The 14,809-nt window shown below is 41.7% G+C and overlaps 1 protein-coding gene across 5 annotated transcripts in view; it reads right to left on the reverse strand.

Moving 5' to 3' along the window:
- Positions 1–14,809, reverse strand: part of JADE2 (jade family PHD finger 2) — a 267,094-nt gene that overhangs the window by 48,560 nt on the left and 203,725 nt on the right. For all 5 annotated transcript variants that reach the window (XM_077326821.1, XM_077326823.1, XM_077326822.1 and 2 more), the window contains one exon: positions 7,508–7,969. In XM_077326821.1, coding sequence (XP_077182936.1) covers positions 7,508–7,969 — 462 coding nt within the window. The remainder of the gene's footprint in view (positions 1–7,507; positions 7,970–14,809) is intronic.

The raw sequence follows: 14,809 nt of genomic DNA on the forward strand, positions 1-14,809 counted from the left end.
TTGGCATTATCTTTCAATTTCTTATTTCAGACACTGAAGAAGAAAAGAAGGGGAAAATGCTTTTTGCCCTCTGGTTTTGAACGACTTTCATTAAGCAATGCTAAAACATACAAAAGAGTCTCCCCCAGGCTAACTAGAGTTGCTTTCTTAAGACACCTTACAAAATCATCAATCTTTGTTGAAGTTAATTAAAGCAAATTAATTTTTAGAATAGAATTGTACCAAATCCAGTGAGTCATGGCACTTTCAGGGCAATGCAGTGGCACTTTCTTTGGAAAGGGTTCCCTCTCCCCTGTTTTGCTAACAAAAAAAAATGTTTCTAATACAGAAGTCCCTAATACAGAAGCTCTAAAGTAGCATAGTTTTAAGTTCTATTATATGACCTGTTTTAAACTGTATTACATTAAATGACCATATTCTTTTGGTCTCTTATGTATCAACTTCATATAACTTGGCCTGAACGATTGATTGATACAGAAGTCCCTAATCTTGTTGAGCCTGTAGACACCATTAGAATTTTGAGAATGTTGGCTACCATAAAATGGCTTCCAGAGGGCTGGGGCTAATCAGAAAAAGGCTGCCACGGGATTCTGGTAAATTTGATGGTGGCCAGAAGAGCTTTCCACCATCTCTACCTGTGGAGAGTTCTAGCAATACTGAAAGAAAGGAGAAATTTGCCCTCCCACTCTGGGAGAACACCTGAACAATAAAATAAACCTTCTATAGGTTTGAGTTGGAGCCTTAGATTAAAGCAAGACAGAGACTACTGTGATGAGTGTGCCCTGTATTGGTTTGTTCCTGTTAATGGTTTGAAAGCTCAGAGGATCTTGGATTTCCCCACTAGATGGTGACATTTTACGTGTATTATGCAATAACATCTACCATCAGGGATCCAGGATGCAATCAATACTGCAGTTATCTCTTGCAAAATAGGCATCTAAATCTGTAATCCTTCCAATGACCCAGTTCCACAAGATGGTATCATACAGCAATTATAAAACATCATTATGAGATCTATGTCATAATGTTATTTCATGCTGCAGCGGGAGATGGGAGAAGAAAGAGGAAGGAGCCATGTGAAGAGGAGAAGTCACATTACAGACACTTGGCCAAGACTTACCAGCACTTGTCACTGAATAGCAGTAGGAAAGCCTGCATTTGTGAACAAATCCTATCATAATGGACAAAAGACAGGCTCATGAGGCGAGGCAAAATTGGCAGGAAGCAGGAATGGCCAGGAAACAAGAGATAATAGGCAGAAAGTGGAAAGAGACTGGGGAGGGGGCACAAGGGCAAGATATTAGGAAGGAATTCAGGAAGCCAAGGCCAGGATGGAGGTCCTCTAGCCTCAGAAACCTAGGCCAAACCGGCAAGGTTTATTCCAAAGGTACACACACTATAGATCTATACAATATTTGGATGTTATATTTTAATTCCCTAGCATAGAATCTGACCTTTTCACCTCTGCCACACACCACATCCACATTTTTACTGAATTCTTTATAATCCCTCATGTGCATGCCATTTAGAACCAGTGACTTGTTATTTTTTAATATGTCAAGCAGCCCTCAAAATTCCTCGTTCTTCACTGCTTTTGACTCAGTTTTTCAGTCACCCTCCTTGAAAACAGCAGTGGAACTCATCAGCTTCTCTGAGATCCCCTGACTTTTATTGACCAGCAGGCTCCCTGGCCAGTTTCCTGCTTCACTTCCCAAGGTTACCTTGAGCAATGGAGAGATTAAAGCAACAGAAATTCTGGAAGAGCTTCCTATTCCTAGCAGTTGAGCAGTGTATGTATATATGTGGGGGTGGGACCAAACCTGAACCTAACAGAAGGGGGAAGGGCTCTTGTTATAGACTATAAACAATCTTAATCTGTTCAGACAGCAAGGTCCACAAATTAGTCCTTTTTACATGACCCTAATCCAGCTAAACAGACCTTCTTGTGGCGCAGAGTGGTAAGGCAGCCGTCTGAAAGCTCTGCTCATGAGGTTGGGAGTTCAATCCCAGCAGCCGGATCAAGGTTGACTCAGCCTTCCATCCTTCTGAGGTGGGTAAAATGAGTACCCAGCTTGCTGGGGGGTAAACGGTAATGACTGGGGAAGGCACTGGCAAACCACCCCGTATTCAGTCTGCCATGAAGACGCTAGAGGGCGTCACCCCAAGGGTCAGACATGACCCGGTGCTTGCACAGGGGATACCTTTACCTTTACTCCAGCTAAAACTTTATAGTAGACTGGTACTGACCATTTGCTGTTTGTGATGCTAAGGCAATTTTTGTGGGATTTTATACAACCAAACAGGCCCTGTTAACTATATGCGCTGGGAGTCTGCAGAAAGTCCCTTACCAGTTCTGTCTTTTGTCCCAACTCGGCAAAAGGATAAGACCCTGTGCAAGGCAGTTTTAACAGGATGGATAGACATGACAGTGTTTCACATCGATTAACTGGAGACCAAGGGTATTACATTTTTGTATTGTTTCCATCAAGATAAACATGTTGTTAAAAATATAACAATAGCTAGTACCAAAGATACTAAATGCATTGGAAAGTCCAAGGCTACTACAGATGCAGAAACAACTTTTACTGTAGCAAGCTTTCCTTGTGAAGCCCTTAAGAAGAAAACTGGTAACCTCATCACTCGATACGGAACACTTCGAACAGCACCGCTTAAGACCACCTAAAGTGCTGAAAAGCCCCAAGCCCTATTTGTTGGGGGGGGGGGGGTTGCATCTTTGCATACAGGCACTCCACATATTGGAGGGACGAGTGGTGCAAGCTGGGAGATTTCTGCTGTTTTGTCAGCTAGCCAATTAGCAGAATCTCTCAGTCAGTGAGTCAGTGAATTCTTCTACTCCTATGTACTTGTGTTTATTTATATTAGATTTATATCCCGCCCCTCCCAAAAATATCAGCTTGGGGTGGCTTGCAGATAAAACGGGGAACAACCCCATAAAAACCACAAAACAATAAAATCAACAGTCCCATCAATCCCAGCAATTAAAATTAGCAATTTAACAACACAGTTAAACAACAGCAAGATGGCGGTGTAAAATCCCCCCCTTAACCCCATCAACTTCCCTGCTTCCACATCTGTCCAACAATGTAGCCAAAGATTATATACAGGTTGCCAGATCTATCTAGCCATGCAGCTAATGATTGGCGCTTGACATAGGGCCAGACCCTACAATTGTAACTCAGGGACCCCCCCCAGCATCAACCAAACACCTGGCAGAAGAGCTAGACCATGCCCACCACCAGCCCCCACATCAAAAAGTTGCAGGTCCCCCAGGGTGCAACTACAGATATGTCCCAGTGCCTTTTCAGGCCCGCACAGGGAGGGAGCAGTTCTTCCTAACCTGGCTTCAACTGAATACTTATTGGAAGAGCTCCATCATACAGGCCCTGCAGAACCCTGATAGTTCCATCAGGGCCCTTAGCTCTTCTAGGAGCTCTTTCCACCAGGTTGGCGTCAGGTCTGTAAAACCCCTGGCCCTGGTCAAAGCCAGGTGAATATCCCAGGGACCTGGGACGACCAGTAGATTCATAGTCGCAGAACAAAGAGCCTTGCGGTAGGCAAAAGCAGATAAGCGGTCCCTCAGATAAGCAGGACCCAGGCCGTGTATAGCCTTAAAGGTCAAAACCTGAACCTTATACTTGATCCAGAAACATACAGGTAACCAGTGCAGTTGTCTCAGCACAGGCTGGATATGGGCTGTTTGAGATAGAGTCAGTTTCTCAATAAGTAACTGTAACAAAAAGTGTGTAATGAACCAAGATTACCTAGGAACTTTAAGACTGAATCTATTTTATTACTATTTTACCAATTGTGAGAAGGAAGGAGAGAAGTCTTGTCAGCTGTACAAGAAATGTTTTTCGTGTTTGTTATGTAAGTAAATAAGTTTAACAATTACTTGAAGATAACAGAATTATTATTTCAAAAAAAGAATAACTGCTCAAGTGAAAAACAATCTGATATTAATCAATACTGTTATATTGTTATATGGTTACAACTGTTAGTTATTATCATTGTAAGGTTATTCACATGTTATAGATTGTTTCCTGTATTGTTCTTTGTTCTTATGTAAACGGCCCTGAGCCTCCGGGGAGGGCAGTATATAAATATAATAAATAAAATAAAAATAAATACAGCAATACTATCTCAAGGCAGAACTTCCCCGCTTACTCTGCCTGAGATTCTGTGAAGTCTAAAGGATTTATTCTCAAAGTCTAAAGATTTATTCTCATATTCAACAAGAGTATAGGTTTAAATCATGAACCCAGCCCCAAATTCAATCTTTACAACAATACTGAGGATAGAAAAAATGGATACAGGTCATTATTAGGAAGTCCAGTAAGGCACCACCTACATTGATGGCGCTGTGTATAAAAGAATATTGCTGACTTCTTGTTTTCAGTAGAAAAGCAGACTGTACATGTGAATACATATATACAGAAAGTATGGGTAAAAGATCCACATTAGTGAATGTGCTGTTTTTAGAACATGTTTTGTTTCTTTACCTCCACTATTCCTTCTCAGCTAAGGTCCAGCCAACTGCAGCATATTAGAAACTTGCAAAGCCTCAAATTTGAGTTTAGTACAATTAAGGCAATAGCAGGAACTCGAAACTCTCTCTACCTTGGCATAGCTGTTTGTACATTCATTCCTACATTTCCTACTTGTGTCCTTTTCCTACTTCTCTGTACTTTTCTTTCCTACACACTTTGCTTTAAAACTGCCATCCAGGCCTCCTCCTTGGACAAGTCTGGGTAGTTATTTCATTGGGCAATTTGTTTTGCCTCTTCTACCCCTGGAAGGGATCTTGCTATAGACTGTAAGTGGTATCAGATCCTGTGTCTTATACTTTCTGGAGCTTCATGGTTAATTCTGCCAGTGTTTTCTGTGTGTGCGTGTGCGCACACAACTCATAAAAAGAGAAAATTTACAAGAATCCAAGAGGGCTGGCAGTGTGGCACTTGAGAGAGCAGGAATCTAATAAATCTCCTTTTACTGTCCTGCACACAGCAGCAGAGACTGCACTAGGCACAGCAGGGAGAAACCAAAAGGAAAGAAAATACGTGGTGCTCTGCCATGAAAATTTGTTATTGTGGGGGATTTCACAAACATCCACCAATCCTTTTCAAGCAGTGGTTCTCAACCTTCCTAATGCTGCAACCCTTTAATACATTTCCTCATGTTGTGGTGACTCCCAACCATGAAATTATGCAAGTGTTCTTTCACAGAAATTAAACCGAAACTGACCAATGGCGTGAAGATTGTATATAAATTGGTTATAATAATTGTACATAAACTGGCGGGCGCCTTCAGGAGGAACGGCAACAGTGGTGGCACCCCCCACCGCCAAGCTGCTCGCCCTGCTGCAACCCCATGTGAAAGGGTCATTTGACTCCCAAAGGGGTCCCCACCACCAGGTTGAGAACCACTGTATTTAAAGGATGATGTAAAAGCATTTCCTAAACTCATCTTCAAACTCATCCCTGCGATAAAAATGAATCACAAAAGAAGAAACACAGAACAGCTTAAGAGTAGCCAGGTCAATCTACATTGTCCTCAAAAAGTGATTTAACTGATCAGGAAAAGCCAAAAGTTTGTGGTTGGGTGCCTCAATTATACTAGAGAACAAACAGAGGACTACACAAGTATCTGTTCTTTAACTTTTCTGCTGAGCCCTCAAACACATACCAGTAGATTTTTACTTGAAGTCACACCTCTCCCCATGGACTGGGCAACAGACAGCAGCTTGTCTCTTATCATTTTTAAATGGAAACAATTATTTATTTATTATTTATTAATTACTGCTTCCAGCAAACTGGCTTGCAGTGACTTACAATAATGAATCCCACAATAAAATGATAAAACACATCCCTTAAAATCATTCCCTCCTAGGCGGTGAAATACAACCCTCATCCCCCCTGTCAACAATCTCCCAGAGGCCCCTTCCAGGCTTAGCCAGAGGAGATATACATGGGGAGCCAGGTGTCACAGCTCAACTGCACTGTCCTCAACTCAATGCCTAGTGGAAGAACTCCATCTTGTCTGTGCTAGCTCCGTCATGGCCCTCAATTCTTCTGGGAGCTCATTCCACTAGGCTGGAGCCAGAACCCAAAAGGCCATGGCTCTGGTCAAGGCCAGGCATACCTCTCATGCGCCAGGGACCACCAACAGATTCTTTACCTACACTATTCCTTCTCAGCTAAGGTCCAGCCAATTGCAGCATAAGGCCCTGCAGGGAGCATAAGGTGATAGGCAGTACCTCAGATATGTGGGGCCCAGAGCAGAGATGGCCTTAGAGGTTAACATCCAGATCCTTGAACCTGATCCGGAATGCAACTGACAACCAATGCAGCTGCCTTAGCGCTGACTGGATATGAGCTCTCCAAGGTGTTCCAGTGAGGACCCTCAAAGCTGCATTCTGTACCAGCTGTAACATTTGGGTCAAGGACAAGGGAAGGCCTGCATAGAGGGAGTTACAGAAATCAATCCTGGAGGTGACCATCACATGGATCACTGTGGTTAGGTGTGCTGGAGAAAGATAGGGTGCTAGTAGCCTTGCCTGGTGTAGATGGAAAATGCCATGTGGGTTACTCTCATGACCTGAGCCTCCACTGAAAGGGAGGTGTCAAGAATCATCTCCAGATTCCTGCCAGAGGAAGAGATGTTAAGCTGCACTCACATCAGCCTGGGTAAGCACGCTTCCTGATCCGGTTCCTTCCTACAGCCACAGGACATCCATCTTGGAGGAGCTGATTTTCAAGCGACTCTGCTCAAGCCATCTAGCCACAGCTTCCAAACATCTGGTGAATGTTTCTGGGGAAGAGTCCGGGTGGCCATCCATTACGAGACAGAGCTGGGTGTCATCTGCATATTGGTGACAATCCAGCCCAAAACTCTGGCCAGCTAGCCAGAGGGCGCATATAGATGCTGAAAAGCATGGGAGAGAGAACCACCCCCTGCGGAACCCCACAAAGGAGTTGAAAGGGGTGTGACAATTTTTCTCCCACTGCCACCCACTCATTTAGCTACAGGAAAAATGAAATAATGGGATAGGTTGAATGCTCCCAGTATTTATATTTATAATGGATAATATTTGTGAAGCAGCCCTAATATCTCAGCCTAATCTGATCTCATCAGTGTTCAGAATCTAAGTAGGGACTGTCACAGTTAACTCTTGAATGGGAGATGTCAAGGAAGACCAAGGTTGCTATGTTGAGGAAGCTAATAGAAAACCACCTCTACACAAGAGAGAACTTCATGTGGTCACCATGAGTCAGTTGCAACGATTCATATTTGTGATTGTTTTGAATAGCAACAAAAATGCATATGGAAATCAATCATCGTAACTCAAATGATACCTGGCGTCTGCAAAAAGCAAGTGTTTTTTTAGGGAAATTTGACTTGGCCAGTGAAGGTAAATAATTGCTGACAGCTGTTTAGTTAGCCATGGAAGTGCAGCAAGGAATTCTGCTAAGCTAGCAATACTACTCACCCTTTCAAGGTCCTGCCGGAGGTGTGTGAAAAGCTTCAAGCGTCGGTACAGCACATCCTGCTCTTGCTGAGCCAAGTTGTCCACCTCATCTGTTTTGGGCATCATCAAGGGCTTGTTGTAATTGGCTTTCCTCTTCATTTTCCAGTACTGATAGACAAAATCAACTAGCCACTCAGTCATATCAAGGTTCTCAGCCACCTCTGAGGGCTTTACTAGATCATAAAAGTCTTCCTCCAGTTGCTGGAGTTTCTGCTTTCTCAGTGTGACCTTCTCCATGTCTAGTTTGCCTTGATCTGCCTCTGTCCGTACCTGATCTGGTGGCTTAGTAGCATTGCTGCTGTGCTCAAGACAGAACGACTTGAACTTCACCTCATCATTCTCTGCTAAAAGTGTCCGCATGTCCAGATTGTGTTCAAAGGCGCATGTTACGTGGAAGGCCGTGATGCAGGAAGGCATGGAACACTAGGAAGAAAATAGGAGGGGGACAATAACCAAAGGTGTGAGTAGTCCTGTGAAGCCATTTGTAAGACAATATCATCAACCATGATAATTTTTTCAACAAGATCACTCTATGGTTTTGACAGTGAGTACGGTGTGGTTGTAATAATGCTGGATTAGGGTCAGAAAGACCTGGGTTTAAATTCTCCATTTAGATCATTAAGCATTGTATGTGCAAGTCTAGTGACACAATTCCAGGATTTGAGGGGAGCTAAAACTCAGACCCACTATTCCCATTATTTTCTGTTTGGAACTGCTACCTTTCATGAGAAAATTGAGAAATACTACCAATATTTCTTCCCTTTAGAAACTAAGAGAAAAAAATTGTTTACATGTTACATTCCTACTCACAATAGTTTTACTTTACACTGGATTATTAATTTGATTTTGCTGAGAAGAGATTAAGGTTTTGAGAACATCGAATCTCATGTCCTACTAAAATCACTAGAAACAAATGGGGATATTTTCATAGGTCTGGGCAAAGTGTTCCCTGTTGTATAATATCCTTCCTGTGATATATCCACAAGTCTTGATCTAACAATAGCCCAGGTGCTTAGTGAAGGAGAATTTCAATGGGTCATGATATAATATTCTTGTAGTGCAACATCTATATCACCAGTATTCAATTCAGTCAAATCCTTTTATCCAAATGCCCAAATGAATAGAAATACAATCAGTGAAAGATGTGTTATTCTACTTTTTGTAATGTCAAGAATTATAAGGCTATTTATTGGTTTCTGTTAACAGATACCTAAGGGGGAAAGTCTTCAAATTTGTCACAGACATTATGTACAAATGTTCCTGACATGGCAAAGAATCTTTTATCAGAAGTAATGTATCAGTTGGCCCTTCAAATAAAGCTGTCAGTAAATAAAATGATCATGATCTTGAAGTGTTTAGATAGAGTCTGGATTTTTGTATTGTGAGTAAATAGGGAGAGGGAAGGACACCTGCCCCAGCTCCATTACAGAGCCTGAGATTTTGCGACCACCCAGAGCATCTTATCTGTCTCTTGAGAAACCTATATACAGGTCAAGAAGCAACAGTGAGAACCGAGCATGGAATCACTGACTGGTTCAATATTGAGAAGGGAGTTTGGCAAGGCTGTATACTGTCGCCTTGCCTATTTAACTTGTATGCAGAGGACATCATGAGAAAGGCGGGGTTAGATGAATCACAAATTGGGATCAAGATTGCAGGAAGAAATAACAACCTCACACATGCAGATGATACCACTCTAATGGCAGAAATCGAAGAGGAACTAAAGAGCCTCTTGATGCGGGTGAAGGAGGAGAGTGCAAAAGTTGGCTTGAAACTCAACATCAAGAAAACAAAGATCATGGCATCCAGCCCTCTCAATTCCTGGCAAATAGATGAGTAAGAAATGGAGGTAGTGACAGATTTTATTTTCCTGGGCTCCAAGATCATTGCAGATGGGACTGCTGCAAAGAAATTAAAAGATGCTTGCTCCTGGGGAGGAAAGCTATGGCAAATCTAGACAGCATCCTATAAAGCAGAGACATCACCCTGCCAACAAAAGTGCGTTTAGTCAAGGATGTGAAAGTTTGACTATAAGGAAGGTGGAGAGTCAAAGAATTGAGGCTTTTGAACTCTGGTGCTGGAGAAGACTCTTGCGAGTCCCTTGGACTGCAAGGCGAACAAACCGGTCAGTCCTAGAGGAGATCAACCCTGACTGCTCTTTAGAAGGCCAGATCCTGAAGATGAAACTCAAATACTTTGGCCACCTCATGAGAAGGAAGGACTCCCTGGAGAAGAGCCTAATGCTGGGAGCGATCGAGGGCAAAAGAAGACGGGGACGACAGAGAATGAGGTGGCTGGATGGAGTCACTGAAGCAGTAGGTGCAAACTTAAATGGACTCCAGGGAATGGTAGAGGACAGGAAGGCCTGGAGGATCATTGTCCATGGGGTCATGATGGGTCGGACATGACTTCGCACCTAACAAGAACAACACAAAAATGAACAACTCTGTCAACTTTTAGGGAGACACTTGCTATTCTGAGACTGTTATTTTGGGGGGCGGAGAAGCTCATTTCCTTGTTATTTTTAATTCTTCTTAATCTTTAAACAACATTGGCTAATTTGATTTTTTGTTTGCACATTGGGTCAAAACAAACATTCCTGAATAAATCTACACTCTCAGGGGCTTACAATGCCCCTGAAGCACTGGGACTATAAACACCAGGCCTTTATTAATATCTTCCCTTTGATATACGATGGTCTCTAATTAGTATCATGAAAAAAGGAGAATGATGGACTAACGCTTCTGAAGAATCAGTATAATAAAAATGTACTTTTAAAACCTCATTGCAGTGGCTAAATAGCTGTCAACAGTTATTTCAAAGCAGAACTTTATACAATTTTATTAAAGTCCTCCCCTGGTGATTTGTTCTGTCAAAACCTTCCTCCTCCCCAAGGCAGCAAAATCTAAAGTGTCATTTTCTATGGAAGATATCACATTTCCCAGCTAACTGGATATATCTCCACACTCTCCTCTTGGATCCCCCCACTAAAAAAAACTGTTTTTAATGGCTCAGAGTGTCAGGTAATTATTTAAGCCATAACCCATAAGAAATCAGTCTTATTCCAGCTGCTAATGATCAGTTAATAGGCAATAAGGAGTTGCTCTGAAAGATTTATTCCTGCAGACACCCCATTAAGCCATTGACATAACATGGATCTTTATGGGTATGGAGAACAGTAGCCCACAATAATACAAAGAGATGTTTCTGGAAGATACTGTGAGGTGCTTTGAGAGACTGCATATTCTTAGTTGACTATGAATAGCATTTACATTTCATGGAAGAGGGAATTATGTTAAATTTTGAATGATGATTATGTATAGTTTCATCTTTACCTACTAGTCTTGATCTCCTGCTTCATCACGAAGTCACCAAGACTAAATTTTGTGACAAATATTGGCCCATTTGTAGTTCATGAACTGGAGTTTGTAGCAGGTCAACTAGCATTAATATCCCATAAACTTTCAAGGGGTTCATAAATAGATACATTTCCAGACGGACTGTCTCTACTCAGTCATAACGTTTTCTAAATTAGGGGGGAGAATTCTCCAGTCTATGAGTTTGGAGTGTGTAGCTTGCAGGGGCCCCAATCTATACACTTTGGAAACTGCATCTGACATTTTCTCCAAAAGCACTTACCTGGGGATATCATATTTGGGGGGCCACAACTCAGACCCCCCTACATCCAATCTACATATAACTTGAAGAGCATCAGGGAGAGGTCCTGTGCAAGTTTGATGTGTCTATGTTTCACTGGGTTTGTTTTACACATTCCTGAACCTGCACCTGTCATTTCCTCAGAAGCACTTTCCTGGAGGCACCTTCTTGGGGAGGGGGGGGGGCAGAACTCAGACCCTGTAAACCAAATCCTCACAAATCTTGGCAAACAAATAGGAGAGTCAGACAGAAATTTCCTGTGAGTTTGGTGTCTCTAATGTGCTTGGTGGTGGGGTGGAATTCTACTGTGTTGTGAACTTCACTGATTTGTTTGGAACCTAAAAGTTTGTGACAATTCATGACTCATGAACCCATCACGCTACAAACCAAAATGAACAGCATTTTCTAGTTCATGTCCATCCCTAACCATGAATATGACCCAAAGTATCATGGGTAGATGTGTTTCTCTGTCTTTCTTTGAAGACAAATCAAACTACTTGACAGAAGAACAATGCAGGCCAGATTAATATGTACCTCCAGTCACATGGGTGACAACACCAAACAGATCTATGAAATAACACTTAATGCTGTGTGAAGCAGAACCCTAAGTCAGTGGTCCCCAACCTTTTTTTTGCTGGGGACCGGCAGGGCGACAGCCACACCCGCGCATCTCGCATGCGTGGCCGGGCCGCGCAATAGTGTGAGAAAATTATCTACATCAGAACTACTCACACGATGAATTCTTCCTCCTTTCTGACACATAACTGTGCATGTTCCTTTAATTATTTAGTTAATTATTATAACATGATTCTTTCAATATATCACAGCGCTGGTCCACCACAATGTGGTTTCTACTGTGGATATGACAGTTGTGACTATGCTCCTATTAAGACCAGTAAAAGTACTGAGACTGGATGTGCAGAAGGGAACTTCCAAAATCTTGTGGCCTTAAAAATGTCATAAGTAAGGAAAATATATTCCAAGAATTCTTGACTTTATGATGTCAGGGGAAATGCATGCATTTTAACATTAAAAACAGGGAATAGTTGATAAGAAGCACACCTGATAGGGAATAGCTTGAATTTATGGATACAGCAAGAAAGAACTGACCTGGGGTCTTTTGACTCACCAGTGTGCCTCACCCCCTTCTGGCCATAAACTTCAACCCAGGTTTGTTCATAGATAATCAAAGCTACTGAAATTTCCTTTGCAAAGTCAATACAGCTGATACAATCATAAACCCAAGAAGGACCATCTCTTGATGACTAACATCAGATCTCTGTGAATATCCTCACATACATTTCTCATGTACATTCAGGTGCCCCTTATGTTATAGGAGGCTTTCACTATCTTATCAAAGCCTGGATCTTCCATCTACACACCAGAGTCCAATATCTAAAAGTAGAGCAATAAGAGAACCCAAAACTCACCAGTGGGCATCCAGATTCTGAAGTTTTGGTCCAATGCCAAACTTTTGACTCTACACCAAACTAGGCCAATAGCAGACCTCTTCCATTGGTACCCAGGTAAAAACTCAGGTGCATAAGAACTTCCTAAGCCCTCAGTCTTTATAGTTGGTTCTATACAAAAACGGTCTTTCATGACCATAAGTATGAAATCACTTGACCCTTCACCTTCAAGACAGATGAAATATGATTTGTCTCCAATTCTGCTTCATTTCTCAAGATTAATCCTTTAAGTTTTGTTTGTCTATTTACCTTCCTTAGCTTCGCCATTGTTCATCCAAGACTGGCTTCCCTTACCATCTGCCAGCTCTTCCCTGCTTTCTTTGTTAGAAACTGCTTTCCTTAAGTTTCATTCCAATTTATCCTATTGCACCTTTTGGTCCCACTTCAGGCAACTCTTCATCTACCTCCTTTTCTCTCTACTAGCTCTCTACTAGCCAAGTGGGAGAATCATAATCTGGAGTAAGCATAGTTTTAGTTGCTAGCTACCTTATTGTAACACAACTATACAACATGCTTGTGAAAAGTAACTGATGTTTATTATCTTTTTGCAATTTGCTTACCCTTCTGGCTCTTTTACATAATGATTCCTCATTTTCTAGTCTGTATCTTGGCTGGGGTAATAAAGCTACTTGCTGGTTGTTTTCCTTCCACCTTTATCCAAAATTTATTGTGTCAAAGTGGGTGTCATGTATACAACAGGTTATAAAATACTCCTTTTTGATTTATGTCCTGGCCATACAGATGTAGGGGATGCTCTTAGGTGACAGATCCGGCACAGGGACAGTTAGGTAACACTGTCCCAAAGAACAAAACAGAGTATGTTAAAAAGACACAGTGAGGTCAATTTTTACAGTTTTATTGCATTTTGATTTTCAAGCTTTTGCCAACAGTAAACAGCTTTGATTGGGTTTTCTTGTCTACTAGCCAGTGAAGTAATTAATGGCATGCATAGCTAGATAGATACTGATTGATCCCATTGTGCTTGAATTGGAGAAATATCCAAGGGAATACTTTAAAAAAGAGACTTGAAAGATCCTTTGAGCTGTTATGCACACAACTTGCTACTAGGGGCATGTATTCAGCTAATCCGAGCAGAACAAATACCTGGAAAATACCTTACTGGTATTTTTCGAATATTAATTCAGTTGGATATATTTTTGGCTATCCAAAAGGGACGGCCCTGAAAAATCCTGGATAATAGCAATAGTGTATTTAAAGGGCGCTTGGGAGAAGGCATTTAAAGGGACTATGAGCCTTCCACTCACGCCACAACTGCAGCTTGCAAAAGGTATTTAAATGTTGAAGGGAATGTGTTTACTTTCAAGTTTAAATGCCTTTCCCCCCTCTATTTGAAACAGTGATAGAGTCCATAGAATTGGACTCCCTGAATGATCTTTTTCAAACATGAGAGGTTTCTTAAGTAGAGGCACCAGCAGCTATGCTGCAAATTTGGTGCCTCTGTCTCAAAACACACACACACACCTCAGATACCCTCACATTGATTCTCCGTTATAGTCCGGGGATCATGGACTATAATGTTCCCCATAGGCTACAATGGAGCTCGGAAAAAAAAAATCAGTGTTCCCAAATACTTATCAAATCACAATAGCATACAATTATTGGGATTCAGGAATACTGGGGAATGCAATATTTTTTGTTCAATATACCCAGGCCCCTAAAATATTGCTTGTTTGGGGGTTTTGTAAATCCCTACTTGCTACATTATTGAGATGAAAGCAAAGCAAGAAACTCTCTGACTGCACCACAGTATCTAAGCTACTGAAATAAATGCATCTGTACTTCCTCCCTCTTCCCAGCCTCTTTGCGTCACAAACAGTATTAATATCATTATTAAATTGTTTATGGCTTTTGCTAGAACAACAGCCTACACAGTGCCCTTTTGCACAGGAAAGATTATCCACGCTACCTTAGAGATAAAACAAATAGAATGCCACCCATCCTGGGTTTCTTCTGACAGATGGTAAGTAGCAGTTGTCAGGGACTGTGCCCAAAATGCAAATAGGAAATAATTAGCAAGCTGAGCTGGCGGGTCAACAACAAAAAGTACCTGTTCAGCAGGAGCTACCAAAGAACCTTGCATAAAGTGATAATGAAGGCATTGTTGGTGCTTCAATTT

Source organism: Paroedura picta, chromosome 3 (genome assembly GCF_049243985.1).
Source record: "Paroedura picta isolate Pp20150507F chromosome 3, Ppicta_v3.0, whole genome shotgun sequence".
Taxonomy (NCBI): domain Eukaryota; kingdom Metazoa; phylum Chordata; class Lepidosauria; order Squamata; family Gekkonidae; genus Paroedura; species Paroedura picta.